This window comes from Epithele typhae (assembly GCF_022376455.1).
Source record: "Epithele typhae strain CBS 203.58 chromosome Unknown BXZ73scaffold_110, whole genome shotgun sequence".
In the NCBI taxonomy this organism is placed as follows: domain Eukaryota; kingdom Fungi; phylum Basidiomycota; class Agaricomycetes; order Polyporales; family Epitheliaceae; genus Epithele; species Epithele typhae.
In genome coordinates, this window is record NW_025954301.1 from 53,029 (window position 1) to 75,329 (window position 22,301).

Sequence of the window (22,301 nt, forward strand, 5' to 3'; positions counted from 1 at the left end):
CTCGCGCCTTTACTGTCGAAGGTACGCTCTCTCGCCAAGCCTGATATGGATCTCCCGTAGTTCTCATCATTCCACGCGAGGAGATCAAGTAGTGGGTCCAGTAGTAGTAGTACGGCCAGGCCGCGAAGAACACCGTCGAGGCGCACGGCGCGAACGGGTACCTTGTCGACCAGTTCCTCCAGGACGTCCCGAACACCCGCACGGACGAGTACGGTGGCTCGATTGAGAACCGTGCGCGCTTCGCTCGTCATGGACGCCATCGTTGGCGCCGTCGGTGACAGCAAAATGGCGATCCGTCTGAGCCCATGGAGCACACTTACCAGGACATGCGGATGGAGGACCCGGTACTGCAATTCACGTACCTCGTCGACCAGTTCAAGCAGCGCTTCCCAAAGTTGGCGTACCTCCATGTCGTCGCGCCCAAAACGCTGGCCCACGTAGGGCCGAAGGACCCTTCGGTGTGTGCTGCGGCGTTTCTGGCGATGGTACCGAGGCTGACAAGGCATGCAGCAAGCGAACTTCATTTACGACCTCTGGGCCCCCCGGCATGTGATCTCCACCGGTGGGTACGACCGCGAGTCTGGTGTGAAGACCGCGGAGGTCATCGGATACGGAATGATGTTCCTCGCGAACCCTGACCTGCCCTTCCGCCTGAAGAAGAACCTGGCGCTCAACGCTCTTCACTGCGAAGTCCGCGGAAGGTTACACAACGTACACGTTCTCGGAGGAGTTCTTGAAGACGCAGATTGGATGAGCTCGGGCGATGTAACTTACGGCGACAGGCTCTTGATGGTCGTGGGTTGACGGCATTATTGGCGCGTGTTGATTGATGAATGTTCTTGCGCTTTCTGGTCGTTGACGTGTTGTATACGGTCCACCTTCTTTCCCGCGCTTCCCGCGTTTCGCAAGGGTCCGTGTTCTCCGTGTAGCTCGGAGGCGTCAAAGGTGTCCTGTGCTCCAGGACAGGCGGATGGCAGGAAACCAATGGCATGTCTGTGTGCAACAGCAAAGTGCTTGTGTCAAAGGTGTAGGCACATTGGCTCAGCGGAGCCGTGTCCGACCCCGAAGTGCTGCGGCCACCGCCGCGGTGGTAAGTGGAGCAAGTGGGAAAACATCGATCAGAATATACGGATGGCACTCAGAGTAACTCAATCTGAGAGTCCACTTCAAAGGGCTCCTGCCGTTTGCTGGTCCCGTGGATTCTCCACATCAGCCGTCGCAGCCGCATTCTACATGGCTTCGTGAGTCTTCAATCTGTGCTCCAAGTGAGCGTGGAATCTCATAGTTCAGTAGCGCCGAACGATGACCAGCCGCTGTCTCCCATCTTCGACGAGCCCGAGACCTTCGATGGGCTAAGTCCTCGAACGCCTACCGTGGCGGTCAGCCCGGATACTGGAGAGTCTAGGTACGAACTCTCGTGTTATTAGGCATTTCTGGTTCTTACGTCACCACGCAGAACGGCCTCGTGAAGTTCCCTTTTTACCTCCGGATCGCGGAGCGCTACCCGTGGTGCCCATGCCACCATCGAAGATTCGTAAGAACAATGAGCCCAAGAAGCGTCTTACTGCCAATGATGCTGCAAGTCGAGGTGAGTATGGGATTAGGTACCTCCGCGCTGCCCATCGTTTAAAGCCGAGTATATCAGACCCCGAGAAGTCCTCCACTCTTCGACATGTTCAAGTGACTACCGACGCATCTCCCATAAAGCAGCCTGTAGTGCCGACCAATGCAGAAATGCCCCCCGTTCAAAATAGTTCCGCTGGTATGAGACCGTTTGATTGGATGATGGCGGCGATGATGATGTTTATAGCGGTGCTCCTTGTACTACGTGCTCCGCCCCACCTGGACCTCACATCAATCAGGTCCCCTTAGCCTGGGGCACGGGGGGGGATGGCCCGGGCTAAGGAGACCTGAATCCGTGCTCCCGCGCATGTTTGAATAATGTCCTCAATAAACCCGAGGCAGTTTCCCTGAAGGGAAGTATTCGAACGCCCTCCCTTCCAAGTCCCCCAGCCCATCACGTGTCCCCATCCTTCAGATCTCCCATCAGTCCGCGTTATCTCTCCCGCCCCCGCACGCGTTATCTCCCGCGCCCGCGCCCACGTTATCTCCCGCGTCGGCGCCGCGCGCCTCCCTGCCCCGCCACCCGTGCTCGCTGTGCCCGACAGTGAGCTCGCTGTCCCTGCACCCTGCCTCCCCCTCCGCTCCGTTTCCCTCCGTTCTTTTTGTAATCTACTTGCATTCACAATGCGCACCTAATGGTACACAATTCAATGGCCACACCTTCCTGGGTGTGCCTGCACTGAGCCCTCAAACCTCCCAAAATGCGTGCAATACAGGAACATATACAAGCACTCAAATGATCGGCTAAGTGCTGCATCAGATAGTTGTAGATGAGAGCTACTCTATCATAAAATCGCAGTTGGATAGCTAGAGGGGTGCAGGTATGATGTCATATGTTATTTCAGAATGACATACCCCACAGTGATATGGTATATGCATATATCGTCTTATGTACACCCCGAATCGTACCTAGAGGTCATTCAGAGCGCGTTGCAAAAAGAAGCAAGCGAATAAACGATGTCGTGGTGAGGATATGACATATGCACAGAAGGGGGAGTTGGCTCGAAAATGCGGCCTTCATATGTTTTTGTGTAGACCTCTGATCACTTCGCATCTTGTTGCATTACGTTTATATGTATATGGAGAGCTCAGATCGTCAGTTTTATGCTTATCGGTGAAGGATTGAATACAGGCCATGATATGTCATTATTCTATGACATAGAGTATAGCGAGATAGCATGCGCTCCGATTGTTGTTCTGAAAGGCGGAACAGAACGGGGTGTTCTTCTGCTCAACGATGCAGAAAGAATATTGAAGAATGGTCGAGAAGTGGTTGAGATATGCCATATGAGCTTGAAGTGTGCAAAGTAGTGTAGGTGGTTCAAGGGCGTCCTTTGTGCAACCTGCCGTTCTAGACCCATCTGACATATCTCAACCACTTCTCGACCATTCTTCAATATTCTTTCTGCATCGTTGAGCAGAAGAACACCCCGTTCTGTTCCGCCTTTCAGAACAACAATCGGAGCGCATGCTATCTCGCTATACTCTATGTCATAGAATAATGACATATCATGGCCTGTATTCAATCCTTCACCGATAAGCATAAAACTGACGATCTGAGCTCTCCATATACATATAAACGTAATGCAACAAGATGCGAAGTGATCAGAGGTCTACACAAAAACATATGAAGGCCGCATTTTCGAGCCAACTCCCCCTTCTGTGCATATGTCATATCCTCACCACGACATCGTTTATTCGCTTGCTTCTTTTTGCAACGCGCTCTGAATGACCTCTAGGTACGATTCGGGGTGTACATAAGACGATATATGCATATACCATATCACTGTGGGGTATGTCATTCTGAAATAACATATGACATCATACCTGCACCCCTCTAGCTATCCAACTGCGATTTTATGATAGAGTAGCTCTCATCTACAACTATCTGATGCAGCACTTAGCCGATCATTTGAGTGCTTGTATATGTTCCTGTATTGCACGCATTTTGGGAGGTTTGAGGGCTCAGTGCAGGCACACCCAGGAAGGTGTGGCCATTGAATTGTGTACCATTAGGTGCGCATTGTGAATGCAAGTAGATTACAAAAAGAACGGAGGGAAACGGAGCGGAGGGGGAGGCAGGGTGCAGGGACAGCGAGCTCACTGTCGGGCACAGCGAGCACGGGTGGCGGGGCAGGGAGGCGCGCGGCGCCGACGCGGGAGATAACGTGGGCGCGGGCGCGGGAGATAACGCGTGCGGGGGCGGGAGAGATAACGCGGACTGATGGGAGATCTGAAGGATGGGGACACGTGATGGGCTGGGGGACTTGGAAGGGAGGGCGTTCGAATACTTCCCTTCAGGGAAACTGCCTCGGGTTTATTGAGGACATTATTCAAACATGCGCGGGAGCACGGATTCAGGTCTCCTTAGCCCGGGCCATCCCCCCCCCGTGCCCCAGGCTAAGGGGACCTGATTGATGTGAGGTCCAGGTGCTCCGCCCATGGTACACTAGCCATGACTATGCCATTCTCACGAACGAGTTACGACTGTAGCGCTTCTTACGGCGTTCGTCACGTGAGGGACTGCATCAAGCAGGGGTAGTACGTGACGTATCCCTTTTCTCAGTAGTCGGGGTCGTTGGCCGGAATGGATCTAGCCATTGGCGTCAGATGTCCGCATGGACTAGTGAGCCACTCGGGAACCGACAAAGAGCTTTGAATATGTCCAGACAAACTTTACGCGTTACGGATGATACCAGGAATCAACTGCAGATGGTGACTGTCAGCGCCTTTACGTCAAGACCACAACTTCTGACCAAGTACTTATTACTTACTAGCGCAGCGCTTGATCAGGTCGATCGAGAACCGTGCGTGGTTCTTTCTGAAGGTTATGGACGCCATCGTTGGCGCCGTCGGAGCAAAGTGGCAATCCTCCTGAGCGCATGGGTCACATATCAGGACATGAGTCACGTACCTCGGCGCCCAGTTCAAGCAGCGCTTCCCGCAGTTAGCGTACCTCTATGTCGTCGCGCCCACCGCGCTGGCTGACGTAGGCCCGAAGGACGTGGAAGAGAACTTCATTTATGACCTCTGGGTGCCCTGATCTCCACCGGTGGTCGCGACTCTGGGGTGAAGACCACGGAGGAGAGATGGGACAGATCATCGGATACTTACGAGATGGCTTTCCTCGCGAACTCTGATACGCTCTTCCGCCTGAAGAAGAACCTGGCGCTCAATGCACCGAACTGCAGCAGGCTCTTGACGGCGAAGACCGCGGAAGGTTACACAACGTACCCGTTCTCGGAGGGGATCTTGAAGACGCAGATTGAATGAACTCGAGTGATATAGCTTACAGCGACCCTTCCGATCGTCGTGCATTGACGGCATTATTGGCGCGTGTTGGTTGAGGAATGTTGCGCTTTCTGGTGTCGAAATTGCGTGCAGGGTCGTTGAGATCTGAGACGTTGACTACGGTCTAGACAATCTAACCTTCTTTCCTGCACGGTGCCGACAGACGTCTGACAAGCATCCGTGTTCTCCGGGCGCTTGGACGAGCGTTGAGAGCCGGGAGTTGCCGGCCCCTGGAAACTCCGCCCAAATCGGCTGTGCCAATTTTCGGGCGAGTGGAGCTGTTTCCCATCTGTCCTCGGTGGCAGGACGATGTGGCATGTGCAGGTACTACTCCGGATTGGCTCAGCGGAGCCGCGTCCGACCCCGAAGTGCTGCGGCCGCCGGCGTCGGTCCTGACCTGTGCTGCTTCCCTGGCAGTAGTCGCCGTCCTATGTAAGAGCTGAGATGACGTGCGTGAGCCACGCGCATAGCCAGGCCCACTCCGTTCACCCAACCTTGGCCGCCGTCCTATCCTCGTACGCGTCTCGCTCGTCGTCACAAACTGTCTCTGCTGACACACCCCTTTGCGGCTCAGTAGCACGACAAAATGCGCCTCCTTGCCACCGACACCGGGCTCATGTCCGAGTTCGCGGACCCGACCGAAGTCAAGTACGCCATCCTCTCCCACGTTTGGGCCAGGAAGACAAGCGACAACGACACGTCCTACGAGCCAGAACTCACCTATGACGACTACACCCGCCTTCGCGCCGAGCATGGCGACGAACTCCTCTTCGACAAACTCCCTCCGAAAGTACGACACTCTTGCGAAGTCGCCAAACGCCACGGCATCTCCTTCATCTGGATCGACACCTGCTGTATCAACAAGTCAAACAGCTCCGAGCTTTCGGAGGCGATCAACTCCATGTATCGGTGGTACAGCCTCGCCCAAGTCTGCTACGCCTATCTCTACGACGTGGGCCACGCCAAGACCAAGTTCCACGACAGCGAATGGTTCAAACGCGGATGGACGCTGCAAGAACTCATTGCGCCCCCCGAAGTCCTCTTCTTTGACAGCGACTGGAAGATCATCGGCTCGCGCTACGAGCTCTCGGACGAAATCCGGTCTATCACCAACATAGACCGCGCGGTCCTCCGGAAGGAGCGCCAGATCTCTGACGTCTGCGTCGCTCAGCGCATGTCTTGGGCGGCATCCCGGAAGACGACACGCGAGGAGGACATGGCGTACTGCTTGATAGGGATCTTCGATGTCCATCTTCCCCCCTCTACGGCGAGCGCGACTACGCCTTCATCCGGCTCCAAGAGGCCATCCTCGCGAAGATACCCGATCAGAGCATCCTGGCTTGGGGTCCGAACCAATACGACAAGGGGCTCACGCTCAAAAGGCCCTCCTTATGCGCTCCTTCGCCGAATGTGTCTGTCAGGCATAGCCGTCAGTCCTTCCTCCTCGCTCGATCTCCCGCGGACTTCGCGAACTGCCACGAAACCGTCAACATCACTTCCGACACGCTCGCCCACGCTCTCGGCTGGCCCAATGGCATTCCCTACGCTCGCTTCACAGTGACCGCGAACGGAATCCACGGCCACCTCCCTCTGATACCCTGCTACGATCGCTCGGGAGCCCAGCATTGTCTCGCCATCCTCACCTGCCGGGTGCCTCTACCGCGGAGAAAAGAAAGCCAGGGGCGCCCACAGGAAGTCTTATGCTTGGTTCTCCGTTCGCATGGCGAAGCGCGATCGAGCAAGAGCACGGAGATGTTTGTAGGACTCGTGTCCATGGCTGAGAGGTGGCAGATGGACGACCGGGTTCCCATGAAGGCCGCGCTCGACAACATGGCGAGCTATTTCCGCCTGGCAACGCTTCCTCTTGAAAGCCTCAAAAAGTTTCGCGATGACGCTAAGGTCGAGTCCATCTACATCCACCATCTCCTATCCGCCGGTCACCACGATCAGGACGGCCCCGAGTCCGCCTTCCTCATCCAGACGCTTGCACGAGAAGGCTCGGACGATCCCAAGTTCGAGCTGACCACATGGTGCTCGGAGGTTCTCAACAAGCAGGGCTTCGCCGTCAGACAACATCGCGCTAAGAAGATCACGATTTCCGACGAGACGTCGAAGCCGGAAGAGCTCACCAAGCACGGCTTCGCCGTCAGCCTCCGACCTGACGCTGGGCAGACGGCCACGATTTCCGACGACGCGTCGAAGCCGGACGAGCTCACCATCGAGCTCACCCGCTGCGACTCCTGCGCGAGCCATCGGTACTGCATCCTTCCCCGCTCCAACAGCAGCGACCCAGTGTCTCCGCCGCAGTACTGGTCCTGGGATACCGCCGCAGATTACGGCGATGCCGGCTCGCGCACGAACTCGAACTGCTCCAGCTACCACATCTACTCGTGGGGCATCAAGGACGGCGTCGCGCACCGCTCGTTCAAGCCCCCGAGCCGACGGTCCGCCGGCGGGATCGAGCACATCAGCATCTGGATCAAGCACGTCCCGCATCTCGATCGCTTCGTCGTTGACCTCAAGGTTGTCCGGTTCCGGCCTGACGAGTCGGCGTCCCAGCCAACGCGACCCGCGGAGGACTTCCCGCTCTGGCCGCCGGCGGCGCCTTCGTCCTCGCCTGCCTCGGAAAGACCTCCTGCCCGGGGCCGCACCCTCCTCTACGTCGACACGCGCGAGCCCCCGAGGAAGCCCGGAGGTGGCCGCTCGCACTCGTTGGCGCCAGCAGCGATGATCCCGCGCCCCTCGGGGAGTCAACGGTCGCTGCCGAAGCGGGAACGCCCGCAATCCGCTGCGCTGCAATCTTCTTCACATCAGCCGTCGCGGTGGCTTTGTAAGTCCTCAATCCGCGCTCCGAGTAAGCGTGGAAGCTCACTGTCCAGTAGCGCCGAACTTTGATGACCAGCTGTCTCCCGTCGTCGACGAGCCGGAGACCTCCACTGAACTAAGTCCTCGAACGCCAGCCACGGGGGCCATCCCGGATACGAGAGAGTCTAGGTATGAACTCGCGTGCTATTGGGCGTGCCTGGGTTTTACATCCCTACGCAGAACGGCTTCGTGGACTGAGCTTGCAGTTTCCGGTTTGCCTCCGGATCGCGGAGCGCTACCCGTGGTGAGTATATCACCGCCGAAGGTTGGTGCGAAGAACAACGAACTCAAGCAGCGTCGCACTGCCAATGATGCTGCAAGTCGAGGTGAGTATGGGATTCAGTACCTCCGCACTCTCCATCGTTTAAAGCTGAGTATATCAGACCCCGAGAAGCCCTCGACTCTTCGACCTACTCGAGAGACTCCCGACGTAAAGCAGCCAGCAGTGCCGATTGGCAACGCAGACATGCACCCCGTTCAAAACAGTTCCGCTGGTATTAGACCGTTTGATTGGATGATGGCGGTGATGATGATATCTACGGTGACGCTTCTTGTACTACGTCCTCCGTCCGTACACTAGCCATGACCCTATACTTGTTTTCATGCCATTCCAACGAACGCGTTACGACTAAATATTTATTACGGCGTCCGTAACGCGAGGAGCTGCATAGAGGAGGGGTACGGGACGTGTCCCTTTTCTCAGCGCTGTAGTTAGAGTAGTCGGAGTCGTTGGCGCCTACGTATACCATCAGTACTACTGATTGACACCTGTGCATCGCCGTCGTCATCCACATGCACTCGGCGAGTCAAATACTACCACTGCAGTCCTCTGTGTGGGTTCACAGACCCCTCAACTCGCACGTGCCCACACTCTCCGACAATCTCCTCACCGCCTCGGCCAACTCTCTGTCTTCCTCCGAGAGCGCGTTCGTCCCTCCCACGAACGGAAACACGTTTACCTCACACGTCGCCCCTGGTTCCTCTGGCAGAACCCCCTCGTCAAAGTACCGCCTTACCACCTTCGCCGCGCATACCGACGGGCTGCTCGTTGAACAGTGCCCCGCGCTCTCCTGCACCAGTTAACAGCCCCGCGCCCCCGAAGCGCGCCCTCGTCTGTTGGAATCTGCTCACGTGTATGGCAAGCTCGGTCGTACCTTACTTGTGCTTAGCCATCGTGTAGATAGCCATCGTCCCTCGTCCCGCACTCGCCTCACGCGTTTGCCCTTCACCACCACCTCGTTCTCTCCCGCGTCCGTCTGTACTCGCCTCCCGGTGCCCATAGGGACCAACCGCGTCGTATCGATTGCCTTTACCCCCTCGTCCGACCTCGACCGAGCCGCCGACTTCTAACATCGTCCTCTTCGCCTGCGCGGGCGGCGTTACCGGTTTGAACCCGCTCGACAGCAACAGCAGCGGGTGCGCGGCGCGCTCCGCCGCGACCGGCGCCGTCAGTCTCTCCCTTCGCGCACAGCGACCACGCCGCGCACTGGACCCACGACGTGCCCCACACGGGTGCGAGCAGCGGCGGGGTCTCGACGAGGGCGTCCCAAACGCGCGCGGACGCGGTCGCGTTGTGCTCACGCGTGCGCGTCCCCGTCCGCGCACTCCACCAGACTCCACCGCCCAGCGCGCCTTGTTCGCCGCCGCGGCCGCCGCGGCGCACTCGCACGCGGTCAGGGAGACCGGCGACCGAGGGCGCGAGGGCGCGGAGCGCGGTGGCGTTCCCGGTCTCGAATGCGCGGTAGGTGTCGGCGACGACGGGGAAGGTGTATGTTGGGCGGTGATTCGCCTCGAAGAGCTGTTCGGCGAGCGCCTTGCGGGCAACGGTGGTGGGTCCGCGAGGGGGATGGCGACGGGCGAGGCGGTCACGGCGTCCAGGATGGCGTAGAAGCGGTCGCGAATCTTGGCGGGCGTGCTCTCGTAGAGAACGCACTTGTTCGCGCCCGCGGCGTGGCACTGGAAGGCGAAGAACGTGTCCGCGACGTTCTGGACGTCTTCGATGGCGGCCTCGTAGCGCATGCGGCGTTAGCTGTGGCCGTCGATCACGCCCGAATCGAGAATGATACGCTTTACGTTTTCCGGGAACATCGCCGCAAAGTATTGTCCCAGCGTGGTGCCGCAGCTCTGAGGTGAGTTATGTGCTAGTAACTCCAGTGACGACCAAAACGCACGCACGAAGCCCAGTATTGCAACCTATGTCCGTCCGTCCAGATCACTGCTTATGTATTACTGTGGATGGCTTCCCACTGCGGTACGTCGCATGTATTACTGGTGCGGTGCATGGTCAGCCGGTCATGGCTCGATCGAGAACCGTGGCACGGTTCACTCTCGTGGCCGAGGTTATGGACGCGGTCGTTGGTGCCATTGGTATGTACAGTCAAACCCCTCATAGTGCATACCAGTGATAGTGCATACCCCCACAGAGTGCATACCTTTGGCCTCTTCCCGGGTTGGTATAGGGGCATAACGCATACCCCCCGCATACCGCATACTGCATATGTCCATAACGCATACCTGTGTATATAATCAGTATTAGCGCCCCACATGTGTGCCTTGCATGCCGCCCAAATGCGGGATAACTTTCCCGTGTGCCCTCCCAGCAGCCTGGAATAGCCACATATGTCACAAACCATCGAGTTTGGCCGGGGCTCACGCACGACTTGCTCACACCCCCGGCCACCTCTGCCTGCCTCCGCAATGTATCCCTCTCGCCCGGCCTTGCTGTCCTCGAGAAGCAGGTGAAAGAGCGCCGAACGGCCCTTCAAGCTTCTCTTCAAGGTGGGAAAAACATCTCGCAGTCACTGATTACTTTAATCGTATGTAGGCTATGTAGGGGGGCGAGGTCAGATAACAAACGGGAAGAATGTGCGCGGGAGGAATGTGCGCGGGAGGAATGTGTGCGGGAGGAACGTGCGCGGGAGGAATGCGCGCGGGAGGATTGATACGCACGCCAGCGGCCAAAAGGCGCGCTGCAGAAGGGCGTCAATGGATCTCCCACGATGAGCGCTTCTCTCATGCTGCATACCCCCACATAACGCATACCTCGGGGGCCTTCCCGAGAGAGAGAGAGATATCGAGGGGTATGAGGGGTTTGACTGTAAAAGCAAAGCGGCGATCCGCCTGAGCTCATGAGGCCTTGAGGACCGGCCGCCCCGGGCCGCAGTTCACGTACCTCGTCGACCAATTCAAACAACTGTCAACGCTTCCCGAATTGGCCTACCTCCATGTCGTCACATCCAGCGCGCTGGCTAACGTAGGGCCGACTCATGGACCCTTGGGTGCGTAGTGCGGCTTTTCCAGCGGTGATGGTATCGAGGCTGACGAGGCATGCAGCAAGCGAACTTCAACATCTATGACCTCTAGGCGCGCGCGCCGGCATATGGTCTCCACCGGATTGCGACGCGAGTCTAGTGTGAAAACCGGGGGAAAAGGGCAGACCATCAGATGCGGGACAGTGTCGTTTTCGCAAACCCTGAGCTGCCCTTCCGCCAGAAGAGAAAGGTGGCGGTCAATGCACCGGACTACAGCACGCTCTTCACGGCGAAGACCGCGGAAGGTTAGACAACGTACCCGTTCTCAGAGCGGTTCTTGAAGACGCAGACTGGATGAGCTCGAGTGATATAGCTTATGGCAGCGACCCTTCCGATGATCGTGGTGCATTGACGGCATTATGTAAATATGTATTGGCGCGTGTTGATTCAGGAATATCGCGCTTTTTGGTGTCGAAATTGCGTGCAGGGTCACTGAGGGTCACTGAGATCTGAGACGCGGACTACGGTCTAGACGATCTAACCTTCTTTCCTGCGCGGTGCCGACAGACGTCTCCGTGTTCTCCGTTTGGCTGGGTGAGGGCGCTTGGACGAACGTTGAGAGCGACCGGGAGTTGCCGGACCTTGGAAACTCGGCCCAAATCGGCTGTGCTAATTTTCGCGCGAGTGGAGCGGTTGTCCGAAGCCTGCCAGTGTGGCATGGGCGCGCACTCAGGAGGAGGAGGAGGATTGGCTCAGCGGAGCCGTGTCCGACTCCGAAGTGTTGCGGCCACCAGGGTCGGTCATGACCTGTGCTACTTCCCTGACATTGAACAGTATCAAGATCTGAGATGACGTCGGAGAAGACGGCGCATGGCCAGGGTAACTCCTTTCACCGTCGTACACTGGCCCGCATCCTGCCCTGGCCCGCTCGCCCTCATAAACGGTATCCCCTTCTTCTCTGCCGACACACCCTTTGCAGCCCAGTAGCGCGACAAAATGCGCCTCCTTGCCACCGACACCGGCCTCATGTCCGAGTTCGCGGACCCAACCGAAGTCAAGTACGCCATCCTCTCTCACGTTTGGGCCCGGAAGACGAGCGACAACGACACATCCTACGAGCCAGAACTCACCTATGACGACTACACCCGCCTTCGCACCGAGCATGGCGACGACCTCCTCTTCGACAAACTCCCTCCGAAAGTACGACACTCTTGTGAGGTCGCCAAAGGCCACGGTATCCCCTTCGTCTGGATCGACACCTGCTGCATCAACAAGTCAAGTAGTTCCGAGCTCTCAGAGGCGATCAACTCCATGTACCGGTGGTACAGCCTCGCGCAAGTCTGCTACGCCTATCTCTACGACGTCGACCACGTCACCTCAACCAACTTCCACGACAGCGAATGGTTCAAACGCGGGTGGACGCTGCAAGAGCTCATTGCGCCCCCAGAAGTCCTCTTCTTCGACGGCGACTGGCAGATGATCGGCTCGCGCTATGAGCTCTCGGACGAAATCCGGTCTATCACCAACATAGACCGGGCAGTCCTCCGCAAGGAGCGCCAGATCTCTGACGTCTCTGTCGCTCAACGCATGTCTTGGGCGGCATCCCGGAAGACGACACGCAAGGAGGACAAAGCGTACTGCTTGATAGGAATCTTCGACGTCCACCTCCCGCCCCTCTACGGCGAGCGCGACCACGCCTTCATCCGGCTCCAAGAGGCCATCCTCGCGAAGATACCCGATCAGAGCATCCTGGCTTGGGGCCCGAACCAATACGACACGGAGCTCACGCTCAAGAAGCCCTCTTTATGCGCTCCTCCTCCAAACTCATCGTTCTCACATAGACGACCTCAGTCCTTCCTTCTCGCTCGGTCTCCCAAGGACTTCGCGAACTGCCACGACACCGTCAACATCACTTCCGACACGCTCGCCAATGCCCTCGACTTGCCTAACATCCCCTACGCTCGCTTCACACTGACCGCGAACGGAATCTACGTCAGACTCCCTCTGATACCCTGCTATGATCGCTCGGGGCTCAGCATTGTCTCGCCATCCTCACCTGCCAGGTGCCTCTACCGCGACGAGACGCAAGCCAGGCCCATCGCCCGCATATCTTCGAAGAGCGCAACCCTCAAGTCGTATGCTTGGTTCTCCGCTCGCACGGCGAAGCACGATCGAGCAAGAACACGGAGATGTCTGTAGGACTCGGCGCATCGATGGCCGACAGGGTGCAAGTCGACCCCCGAAAACCCACCACGGCCGCGCTCGATAACATGGCGAGCTACTTCCGCCTGGCGACGCTTTCTCTCGAAAGCCTCAAGGAGTCCAGATACAACGCCAAGGTCGACTCCATCTACATCCGCCATCTCCTTTCCGCCGGTCACCACGACCAGGACGGACCCGAGTCCGCCCTCCTCCTCCAGGCGCTCGCACGGGAAGGCTTAGACGATCCCGAGTTCGAGCTGACCAGATGGTGCCCTGAGGTTCTCACCAAGCAGGGCTTCGCCGTCAGTCAACCCCGCGCTCAGACGGTCATCGTTTCCGACGTCGCGTCGAGTTCGGACTGGCTCACCATTGAGCTCACCCGCTGCTCGGACTGCGCGGTCCGTCGGTATTGCATCCGTCCCCGCTCCACCAGCGGCAACCCAGTGTCCCCGCTGGAGTACTGGTCGTGGGACACCGCAGGCGCGCACTGCGGCGATGCCGAGGAGTCGCGCGCAGACTCGAACTGCTCCAGCTACCACATCTACTCGTGGGAGATCAAGGACGGCGTCGCGCACCGCTCGTTCAAGCCCCCGCGCCGACGGTCTGCCAGCGGTGGGATCGAGCACATCAGCATCCGTGTCAAGCAGGTCCCGCAGACGGAGCGCTTCGTCGTCGACCTCAAGGTCGTCCGGTTCCGGCCTGAGGAGTCGGCGTCCCAGCCAACGCGGCCCCCCGCGGTGGACTCCCCTTTCCGGCTGCCAGCTGCCCCATCCCCATCTGCCTCGGGGAGGCCTCCTCCTACTCGGTCCCACACTATCCCCCAGCACGCCGAGACGTATGAGCCCTCGAGAGCGTCGAAGTCCGGACGTGACCGCTCGCACACGTCGGCGCTGGGAACGGCCACGATGGCGCAGCCCTCGGGGAGTCAACGGCCGCAGTCGAAGCGGGAACGCCAGTCCTTCTCCTCTGCGTCATCACCTTCACCTTCTTATCAACCGTCGCGGCCGCTTCGTAAGTCTTCAATTCGCGCTTCGGGTAAGCGTGGAAGCTCATACTAGTCCAGTAGCGCCAAACTTCGATGGCCAGCCGTCTCCCGACTGGCCCGTGACCTTCGATGAACTCACGCCTTCCACAGGGGTCAGCCAGGACAAGGGAGATTCCAGGTATGAACATTTGAACTCTCGTGTTCCTGGGCATGCCTACTAACTCTTACGTCCGACCTACCACCCAGAGCGGCCCTCTCATCGGGGACCGAGCTGGAAGTTTCCACTTTGCCTCCGGATCGCGGAGCCCTACCCTTGGCGACTATTTCACGGCCGAAAGCAGCCGACCAACGCAGACACGCACGCCGTTCAAAATAGTTCCGCTGGTATTAGACCGTTTGAATGGATGATGATGCTTATGGTGGTGGTGATAACGCTCCTTTTACTACTACGTGTTTTGCTCGTCCATAATAGCCATGACCCTATATTTTTATGCCATTCTAACGAACAAGTTACGACTCGAGCGCTTCTCACGCCGTATCGCGACGAACTGCATCGACTCGGGAGGGCTAGTACTTACGTGGTGGATCCCTTTTCGGGTTTCTGTACGCCTTGTCATATCAGACAAGCTGGTGCATCACGCTGATCATTGTGAACGTGAATGACCTCGGTGGGCACTGTTCCTTGAAATATCCGCGGCAGGCGGGCTTCATTTACTGCCTATGGACGCCGCAGCTACTGATTTCCGCGGGCACATACAATACAAGTGCTATGCTAAGGTGACGGGAGCGAGACGGGCAAGACGTCTGATACGAGGGCGAGACGTAGGCGAACACGGACGATGTGGGGGCAAGGCAACGGTGACGCGAGGGGAAAAGGGGTTGAGGTGGGCGACATGGACGACGTGGAGACGCGGGCGACGCAGGCAAGGCGTGTCGAGAACGCGCCTGATGGAGAGGATGAAGGGCGAAGGTGGTGGGCTATACTAAGGGGAGACTGACGGTATGGCCGCAACTACGGCGCACGCGCCGCGACCGCTCCGGTCAAACGGACGCGCACAGCATGTCCGATTGGATGTGCTCGTGATAGGGAGGTGGTCACTGACGTGGGCAGGGGGTGGGCAAAGCAAAGAGCATGAGAGGCGCGGGATGGACTCACCAGGCAAGAGCGGGCGTGGTGCATCGCCGCGGGTCCAATGATCTCCGTGCTGTGAACGCCCGGGCGGATGCTTTCAGCGTTGCCCTTGAGGGTGTTGAGGGGCTGACGGAAAGGTGGGTGATGAAGGAGGATGGTGAGGAGAAGAGCGATGGGGCATAGCGGTGTGGAGGGTGCGGGTGGCGGGCTGCGGTACGGGCAATATTGAGAGGGCCGGGCAGGGCGAGGGCGAGGGCGGGGATGTGGGTGGGGGTAAAGGCGGCGGCGGCGGCGTGGAGGTCACGGTTGGTGGTGTGGGCGAGGATGCAGATGAGGGCAAGTGGCTCGCGCGCCGACTTGCCTTCTCGCTGTTGATCACATCAGTGGGGACTAAAACTACGCACGGAGTGGAGAGCCTGCAAGGCAATGTTTTAGACATCGCGTGGGGTACGGGAATGAGCTCGTCCGGACAACGCCGTGCGGCGCGGGCGACGAGGCAGGAAGGCACTGAGGAGAAAAGGAATCGATGGGGAGGGCAGCGCAAGTAGACGTGGAAAAGACTCACCTCAAAGTGCTCTCTTCGAGCAGCGCCCGCACGTTCTCGAGCTCATCCTCCGGCTCCGCATTGTGTCCTTCCGGCTCGTACAGGACGCCGTTGTCCGCACCGGGGCCGCGCCCTCTCCTGAGTTCGCAGATCTTGTGCTCGCGCTCTTCGGGCTTCGAATTCTCGAGCTTGCGCAGGCGAGACTACGCGCCACATGAGCGCTACATTTGGTTGAGGGCGCTGTGAAACTTGAGTACGATGTAGGAGAGGGGACGAAGGGGTAGGGTGGAAAGTGGACGAGCGTGAGACGCGAGGCGGGGGAAGTGCGTCACAGCGCGGGCGTAAGCGCTAGTAAGCTCTGCCAGCGTCACCTGAGTCGTCTACAGACTGCGCACGTCGGCGCATCACGCCGGGAATATCAAAGTTTCTGCTCGTCCGATATGTATGAGTAAACCTTACGAGAAATGTAGTGTTTTTGGCAACGTTCTGAGCCCCTCAGAATGATACATTTCGCGTGCATTGAAACTTTATGTACCTCGACCTATTCCCGAGTCCTCAAAATGAAACATTTCTGCGCCTGCGGAATGATTTCTCACACATAGAGTTCTGGCGGCCCGGGAACTCAAAGTTTCCCGATGTGCGAAATCATCTGCCAAATTTGACGTTTTTCTCATCATTTTGTCGGTCTCGCAACGATATATTTGGCATGGCGTTCCGGCGGTCCTGAAATGTTATGTTTTGGACCTGCGCGCCCGCTCATCGCCCGCTCATCGCCCACTGGTCGCCCACGCGTCGCCCGCGCGTCGCCCGCTCGTCGCCCGCAGGCTGTCCACCTCCCTTATTTCCTTGCGCCCTGCTTATTGCGCGCAACGATGAGCGAAGTTATGAGTGGGCGATGAGCGGGCGATGAGCGGGCGCGCAGGTCCAAAACATAACATTTCAGGACCGCCGGAACGCCATGCCAAATATATCGTTGCGAGACCGACAAAATGATGAGAAAAACGTCAAATTTGGCAGATGATTTCGCACATCGGGAAACTTTGAGGTCCCGGGCCGCCAGAACTCTATGTGTGAGAAATCATTCCGCAGGCGCAGAAATGTTTCATTTTGAGGACTCGGGAATAGGTCGAGGTACATAAAGTTTCAATGCACGCGAAATGTATCATTCTGAGGGGCTCAGAACGTTGCCAAAAACACTACATTTCTCGTAAGGTTTACTCATACATATCGGACGAGCAGAAACTTTGATATTCCCGGCGTGCATGTTCCCTTCTCAAACCATTCGGTCCGGCCTAGCCGCCTACCTTTGCAGCCCTACGTTGCGCCTTCGCCGATCGCGCCCAAAGAGCAACCGAGCACACTCCTCGTGCCTTGACTGTCGGAGGTGCGCTGTTTCGCCAAGCATGATGTGGATTTCCCGTCGTGCTCACTATTTCATCCGCAGAGATCAAGGAGTACGTCCAGTGGTGCGGCCAGGCCGCGAAGAACGCCGTCGAGGGCGCGGGCTTCGACGGCGTCGAGGTCCACGGCACGAGCGGGTACCATGTCGATCAGTTCCTCCAGGACGTCTCGAACACCCGCACGGACGTGTACGGCGGCTCGATCGAGAACCGTGCGCGGTTCACTCTCGGGCTTATGGACGCCGTCGTTGGCGCAGTCGGTGCAAGCACAGCAGCGATCCGCCTAAGCCCATGGAACACGTACCAGGACATGCACATGGAGGACCCGGTGCCGCAGTTCACGTACCTCGTCGACCAGTTCAAGCAGCGCTTCCCGAAGCGTACCTCCATGTCGTTGCGCCCAGCGCGCTGGCTAACGTCGGGCCAAAGGTCCCTTGGGTGCGTAGTCATCGGATACGGGATGCCGTTCCTCACGAACCCTGACCTACCCTTCCGCCTGAAGAAGCACCTGGCGCTCAACTTCTCACCGGACTACAGCATGCTCTTCACGACGAAGACCGCGGGAGGTTACACCACGTACCCGTTCTCGGAGGAGTTCTTGAAGACGCAGACGGCATGGGCTCCGGCGATAGAACTTACAGCGACCCTTCTGATGGTGGTGCATTGACGGCATTATTGGCGCGTGTTCATATTTGCACTTTCTGGCGGTATATGTACAGCCTGGTCGATGTACGGTCACCGTACATCGACCAGGCTTTGACCTTCCTTCCCGCGTCTCGCAAACATTGGTGTTCTCCGTTTGGATCGGAGACGTCAAAGGTTACCTGAGCTGTAAGACAGACAGGTGGCAGGAAACCTGTGGCATGTCTGTGTGCTTGACGGGAAGATGTTCATGGACACTCGGGATTGGCTCAGCGGAGCCGTGCCCGACCCCGAGGTGTTGCGGCCACCGCCGACATCCACGAGAGTTCACGGATATTCAAAGCGAAACTCCGCTCGATTATCTTCGCGGAGATACGCACGTTCGCAGCAGCCGTTCTGTGCCGCACCACGTACAGCCTCGTCTGGGGCATTTCGATAGAGAACCTTGTCCGCCCCAATTCCAAATAGTGTGACCTAATGATAATCAATGCCGCCGGCGCCTCTGCCCACGCAGACTGAGTACGTCGCGCGACCGCCGTCCGGCTTGAGTGCGTAGCCCGAGCCGTCTTCGAGTTCCCCTTGCCGAGGACACACCGCCATGGGTCAGGAAGCATACATATTTGGCATGGGCACCAGCCGAGCAGCGCCGACCTAGGGTTTCCAGCGTCCAGCGGGGCAGTGACTATCCGTCAGGATCCAGTACGTCGCGCGCTCAGAGCGGCCCCTGTGCTGCTTCCCTGACAGCGAAAACTGATTGCGGTCGCCGTACTATGTATAAAGAGCTGAAGCGGATTGCTTCTCCCGCGCTCATGGCCAGGCGGCCCCTCACTCCTTTCACCGTACCTGGCCCGCATCCTGTTGGTATGTGTCCCGTTCACCGTGTCCCGTTCTTCTCTGCCGACACACCCCTTTGCAGCTCAGTAGCACGACAAAATGCGCCTCCTTGCCACCGACACCGGGCTCATGTCCGAGTTCGCGGACCCGACCGAAGTCAAGTACGCCATCCTCTCCCACGTTTGGGCCAGGAAGACGAGCGACAACGACACGTCCTACGAGCCAGAACTCACCTATGACGACTACACCCGCCTCCGTACCGAGCATGGTGATGAATCCGATGATCCCTTCCTCGACAAACTCCCTCCGAAAGTACGGCACTCTTGCGAGGTCGCCAAAGACCACGGCATCTCCTTCATCTGGATCGACACCTGCTGCATCAACAAGTCAAACAGCTCCGAGCTTTCGGAGGCGATCAACTCCATGTACCGATGGTACGGCCTCGCGCAAGTCTGCTACGCCTATCTCTACGACGTCGACTCCCATGCCAGGACCAAGTTCCACGACAGCGAATGGTTCAAACGCGGATGGACGCTGCAAGAACTCATTGCGCCCCCCGAGGTCCTCTTCTTCGACAGGGACTGGGAGATTATCGGCTCACGCTACGACCTCTCGGACGAAATCCGGTCTATCACCAACATAGACCGTGCCGTCCTCCGGAAGGAGCGCCAAATCTCCGACGTCTGCGTCGCTCAACGCATGTCGTGGGCAGCATCCCGGAAGACGACACGCGAGGAGGACAGAGCGTACTGCTTAATAGGAATCTTCGACGTCCACCTCCCCCCCTCTACGGCGAGCGCGACTACGCCTTCATCCGGCTCCAAGAGGCCATCCTCGCGAAGATACCCGATCAGAGCATCTTGGCTTGGGGTCCGAACCAATACGACAAGGAGCTCACACTCGACAGACCCTCTTCACGCTCTCCTCCGTCAAACGTGTCTGTCAAAAATAGTCCTCACTCCTTCCTTCTCGCTCGATCTCCCAAGGACTTTGCGAACTGCCACGAAACCGTCAACATCACTTCCGACACGCTCGCCCGTGCTCTTGGCTGGCCCAATGGCATTCCCTACGCTCGCTTTACAGTGACCGCGAACGGATTCAACGTCAAACTCCCTCTGATACCCTGCTACGATGGCTCGGGAGCTCAGCATTGTCTCGCCATTCTCACCTGCCAGGTGCCTCTACCGCGGAGAGACGGAAGCCGGGCTCGCCCGCAGCAAGTGGTGTGCTTGGTTCTCCGTTCGTATGGCGAAGTGCGATCGAGCGAGAGCACGGAGATGTTTGTAGGACTCGTGTCCATGGCTGACAGGTTGCAGATCGACGCCCGGATTCCCATGAAAGCGGCGCTCGACAAGATGGCGAGCTATTTCCGCCTGGCGACGCTTCCTCTCGAAAGCCTCAAGAAGTTTCGCGATAACGCGAAGGTCGAGTCCATCTACATCCACCATCTCCTATCCGCCGGTCACCACGACCAAGACGGCCCCGAGTCCGACCTCCTCCTCCAGGCGCTTGCGCGAGAAGGCCTGAAGGAACCCGAGTTCGAGCTGACCAAATGGTGCGCGAAAGTTCTCACCAAGCAAGGCTTCGCCGTCAGTCCACCGCGCACTCAGACAATCACGATTTCCGACGTCACGTCGAGTTCGGACGAGCTCACCATCGAGGTCACCCGCTGCGACTGCGTGGGCCATCGGTATTGCATTCGTCCCCGCTCCAGCAGCAGCAACCCCGTCTCCCCGCCGCAGTACTGGTCGTGGGACATCGCCGCGGACTACGGGGACCCCGGCTTGCGCGCGAACTCGAAGTGCTCGAGCTTCCACATCTACTCGTGGGACATCAAGGACGGCGTCGCGCACCGCTCGTTCAAGCCCCCGAGCCGACGGTCTGCCAACTGCGGGATCGAGCACATCAGCATCCGGGTCAAGCACGTCCCGCAGCCGGATCATTTCGTCGTCGACCTCAAAGTCGTCCGGTTCCGACCCCTGACGAGTTGGCGTCCCAGCCGACGTCGCCCGCGGAGGACTTCCCGCCGCCCCAGCCGCCGTCACCCTCATCCTCGTCTGCCACGGAAACACCTACTCGGGCCCGCACGGCCCTTCACGTCGAGACGAATGGGCCTCCGAGGAAGCCCGGGGGTGTCCGCTCGCACTCGTTGGCGCCCGCACCTATGATGATGGCGCAGCCCTCGGGGAGTCAATGGCAGCGGCCGAAGCAGAAACGCCAGCTCTCCGCTGCGCCATTATCTTCATCTCCACACCAGCCGACGCGGCCTGCATGGTTTTGTAAGTCTTCAATCCGCGCTCCAAGGAAGCGTGGAAGCTCATAGTCCAGTAGCGCCGAACGATGGCCAGCCGCTGTCTACCATCTCCGACGAGCCCGAGCCCTTCGATGAATCAAGTCCTCGAACGCCTGCCACGGCGGTCAGCCCAGATACGGGAGAGGCTAGGTATGAATCCTCGTGTTATTGGGCAGGCTGGTTCTTACATCTCTACGCAGAACGGTCTCGTGGACCCGGGGTCTGGAAGTTTCTGGTTTACCTCCGGATCACGGAGCGCTACCTGTGGTGACCAAGCTGCCGCCGCCGCCACCGAAGATTCGTGAGAAGAACAGCGAGCTCAAGAAGCGTCACCCTGCCAATGATGCTGCAAGTCGAGGTGAGTATGGGATTAAGTACCTTCGCGCTGCCCACCGTTTAAAGCTGGGTATATCAGACCCCGAGAAGTCCTCGACTCTTCGACATGTTCAAGAGACTGGGCCCGACGCATCTCCCGTAAAGCAGCCCGTAGTGCCGACCAACGCAGAAATGCACAGTTCCGCTGGTATTAGACGGTTTGAGTGGATGATGGTGGCGATGATGGTGTGTATGGTGATGATGATGGCGCTCCTTGTACTACGTGCTCCGCCCGTACACTAGCCATGACCGTAGTATAGTTTCATGCCATTCCGATCACGAACGAGTTACAACTCAAGCACTTCTTATGGCGTCCGTAACGCGAGGAAATGCGTCTCGAAGGGGTACGTGGCGTGTCCCTTTTCTCAGCATAGTAGTTGGAGTAAGTAGTCGGGATCGCTGGCCAGAATGTTGGGTTTTAGCCGGAACACTAAGTTAGGCAGCAGCCCTTGACGTCAGACCTCCTCTCCGCGCATACGGTCTCAATGGGACTCACCATCGACAGGAACATCTGTCCTCGATATTTTCTCTGTCTGCTACGCTTTCTTCAACGCCATCTCCCGCGTGTATGCGCCCGTGGAGATCAGTGATTGCGGTGTCCATGGCTGGTGGATGAAGTCCGCCTGCCTCGGATCCTTGGACGAGCCTCCGCCGAGCGCGTTCGCGTTCACAAAGATCGGGGTGACGTGCTAGGTTGTCTGATACTTATGACAAAGCGTACAGAATACCGACTGGAGCCGTCGCTTGCGTGGTCACGGCAGCCGCGCAGAACTTGTCATTTGAGACAATGAAACAATTGAAGTCCCAGCCGCCCTTATCAGTACTACTCACATCTGTGCATCGTCGTGGTCATCCACAAGCACT

At 58.2% G+C, this 22,301-nt stretch overlaps 6 protein-coding genes across 6 annotated transcripts; 5 read left to right on the forward strand and 1 right to left on the reverse strand.

Annotated features, from left to right (window-relative positions):
• Positions 1-305: 305 nt before the first annotated feature.
• Positions 306-1,469, forward strand: BXZ73DRAFT_107429 (uncharacterized protein; the record flags this gene model as incomplete). Its single annotated transcript, XM_048016894.1, has 5 exons — positions 306-458; positions 511-690; positions 1,223-1,241; positions 1,294-1,405; positions 1,457-1,469. 5 exons carry the CDS (start codon positions 306-308, stop codon positions 1,467-1,469), a joined length of 477 nt encoding a protein of 158 aa, XP_047871871.1.
• Positions 1,470-5,500: 4,031 nt separating this feature from the next.
• On the forward strand, positions 5,501-8,359 carry BXZ73DRAFT_82317 (heterokaryon incompatibility protein-domain-containing protein; the record flags this gene model as incomplete). The annotated part of the gene is made up of 6 exons (XM_048023677.1): positions 5,501-6,160; positions 6,187-7,744; positions 7,794-7,908; positions 7,960-8,023; positions 8,045-8,105; positions 8,163-8,359. The coding sequence occupies 6 exons, from the start codon at positions 5,501-5,503 to the stop codon at positions 8,357-8,359; spliced, it is 2,655 nt and encodes an 884-aa protein (XP_047871872.1).
• A 419-nt stretch (positions 8,360-8,778) lies between these two features.
• On the reverse strand, positions 8,779-9,798 carry BXZ73DRAFT_82318 (uncharacterized protein; the record flags this gene model as incomplete). The annotated part of the gene is made up of 4 exons (XM_048023678.1): positions 8,779-8,902; positions 8,939-9,238; positions 9,267-9,592; positions 9,649-9,798. 4 exons carry the CDS (start codon positions 9,796-9,798, stop codon positions 8,779-8,781), a joined length of 900 nt encoding a protein of 299 aa, XP_047871873.1.
• A 2,228-nt stretch (positions 9,799-12,026) lies between these two features.
• BXZ73DRAFT_56233 (heterokaryon incompatibility protein-domain-containing protein) lies at positions 12,027-13,229 on the forward strand (the record flags this gene model as incomplete). Its single annotated transcript, XM_048021450.1, has 1 exon — positions 12,027-13,229. The coding sequence occupies one exon, from the start codon at positions 12,027-12,029 to the stop codon at positions 13,227-13,229; it is 1,203 nt and encodes a 400-aa protein (XP_047871874.1).
• A 4,107-nt stretch (positions 13,230-17,336) lies between these two features.
• BXZ73DRAFT_56253 (uncharacterized protein) lies at positions 17,337-17,960 on the forward strand (the record flags this gene model as incomplete). The annotated part of the gene is made up of 1 exon (XM_048021455.1): positions 17,337-17,960. A coding segment is annotated over one exon (624 nt), but the record flags the coding sequence as incomplete, so codon positions are not given.
• A 908-nt stretch (positions 17,961-18,868) lies between these two features.
• Positions 18,869-22,130, forward strand: BXZ73DRAFT_82321 (heterokaryon incompatibility protein-domain-containing protein; the record flags this gene model as incomplete). The annotated part of the gene is made up of 8 exons (XM_048023679.1): positions 18,869-19,540; positions 19,567-20,730; positions 20,769-21,048; positions 21,086-21,212; positions 21,263-21,420; positions 21,478-21,623; positions 21,807-21,819; positions 21,943-22,130. The coding sequence occupies 8 exons, from the start codon at positions 18,869-18,871 to the stop codon at positions 22,128-22,130; spliced, it is 2,748 nt and encodes a 915-aa protein (XP_047871876.1).
• Between the last annotated feature and the right edge of the window lie 171 nt (positions 22,131-22,301).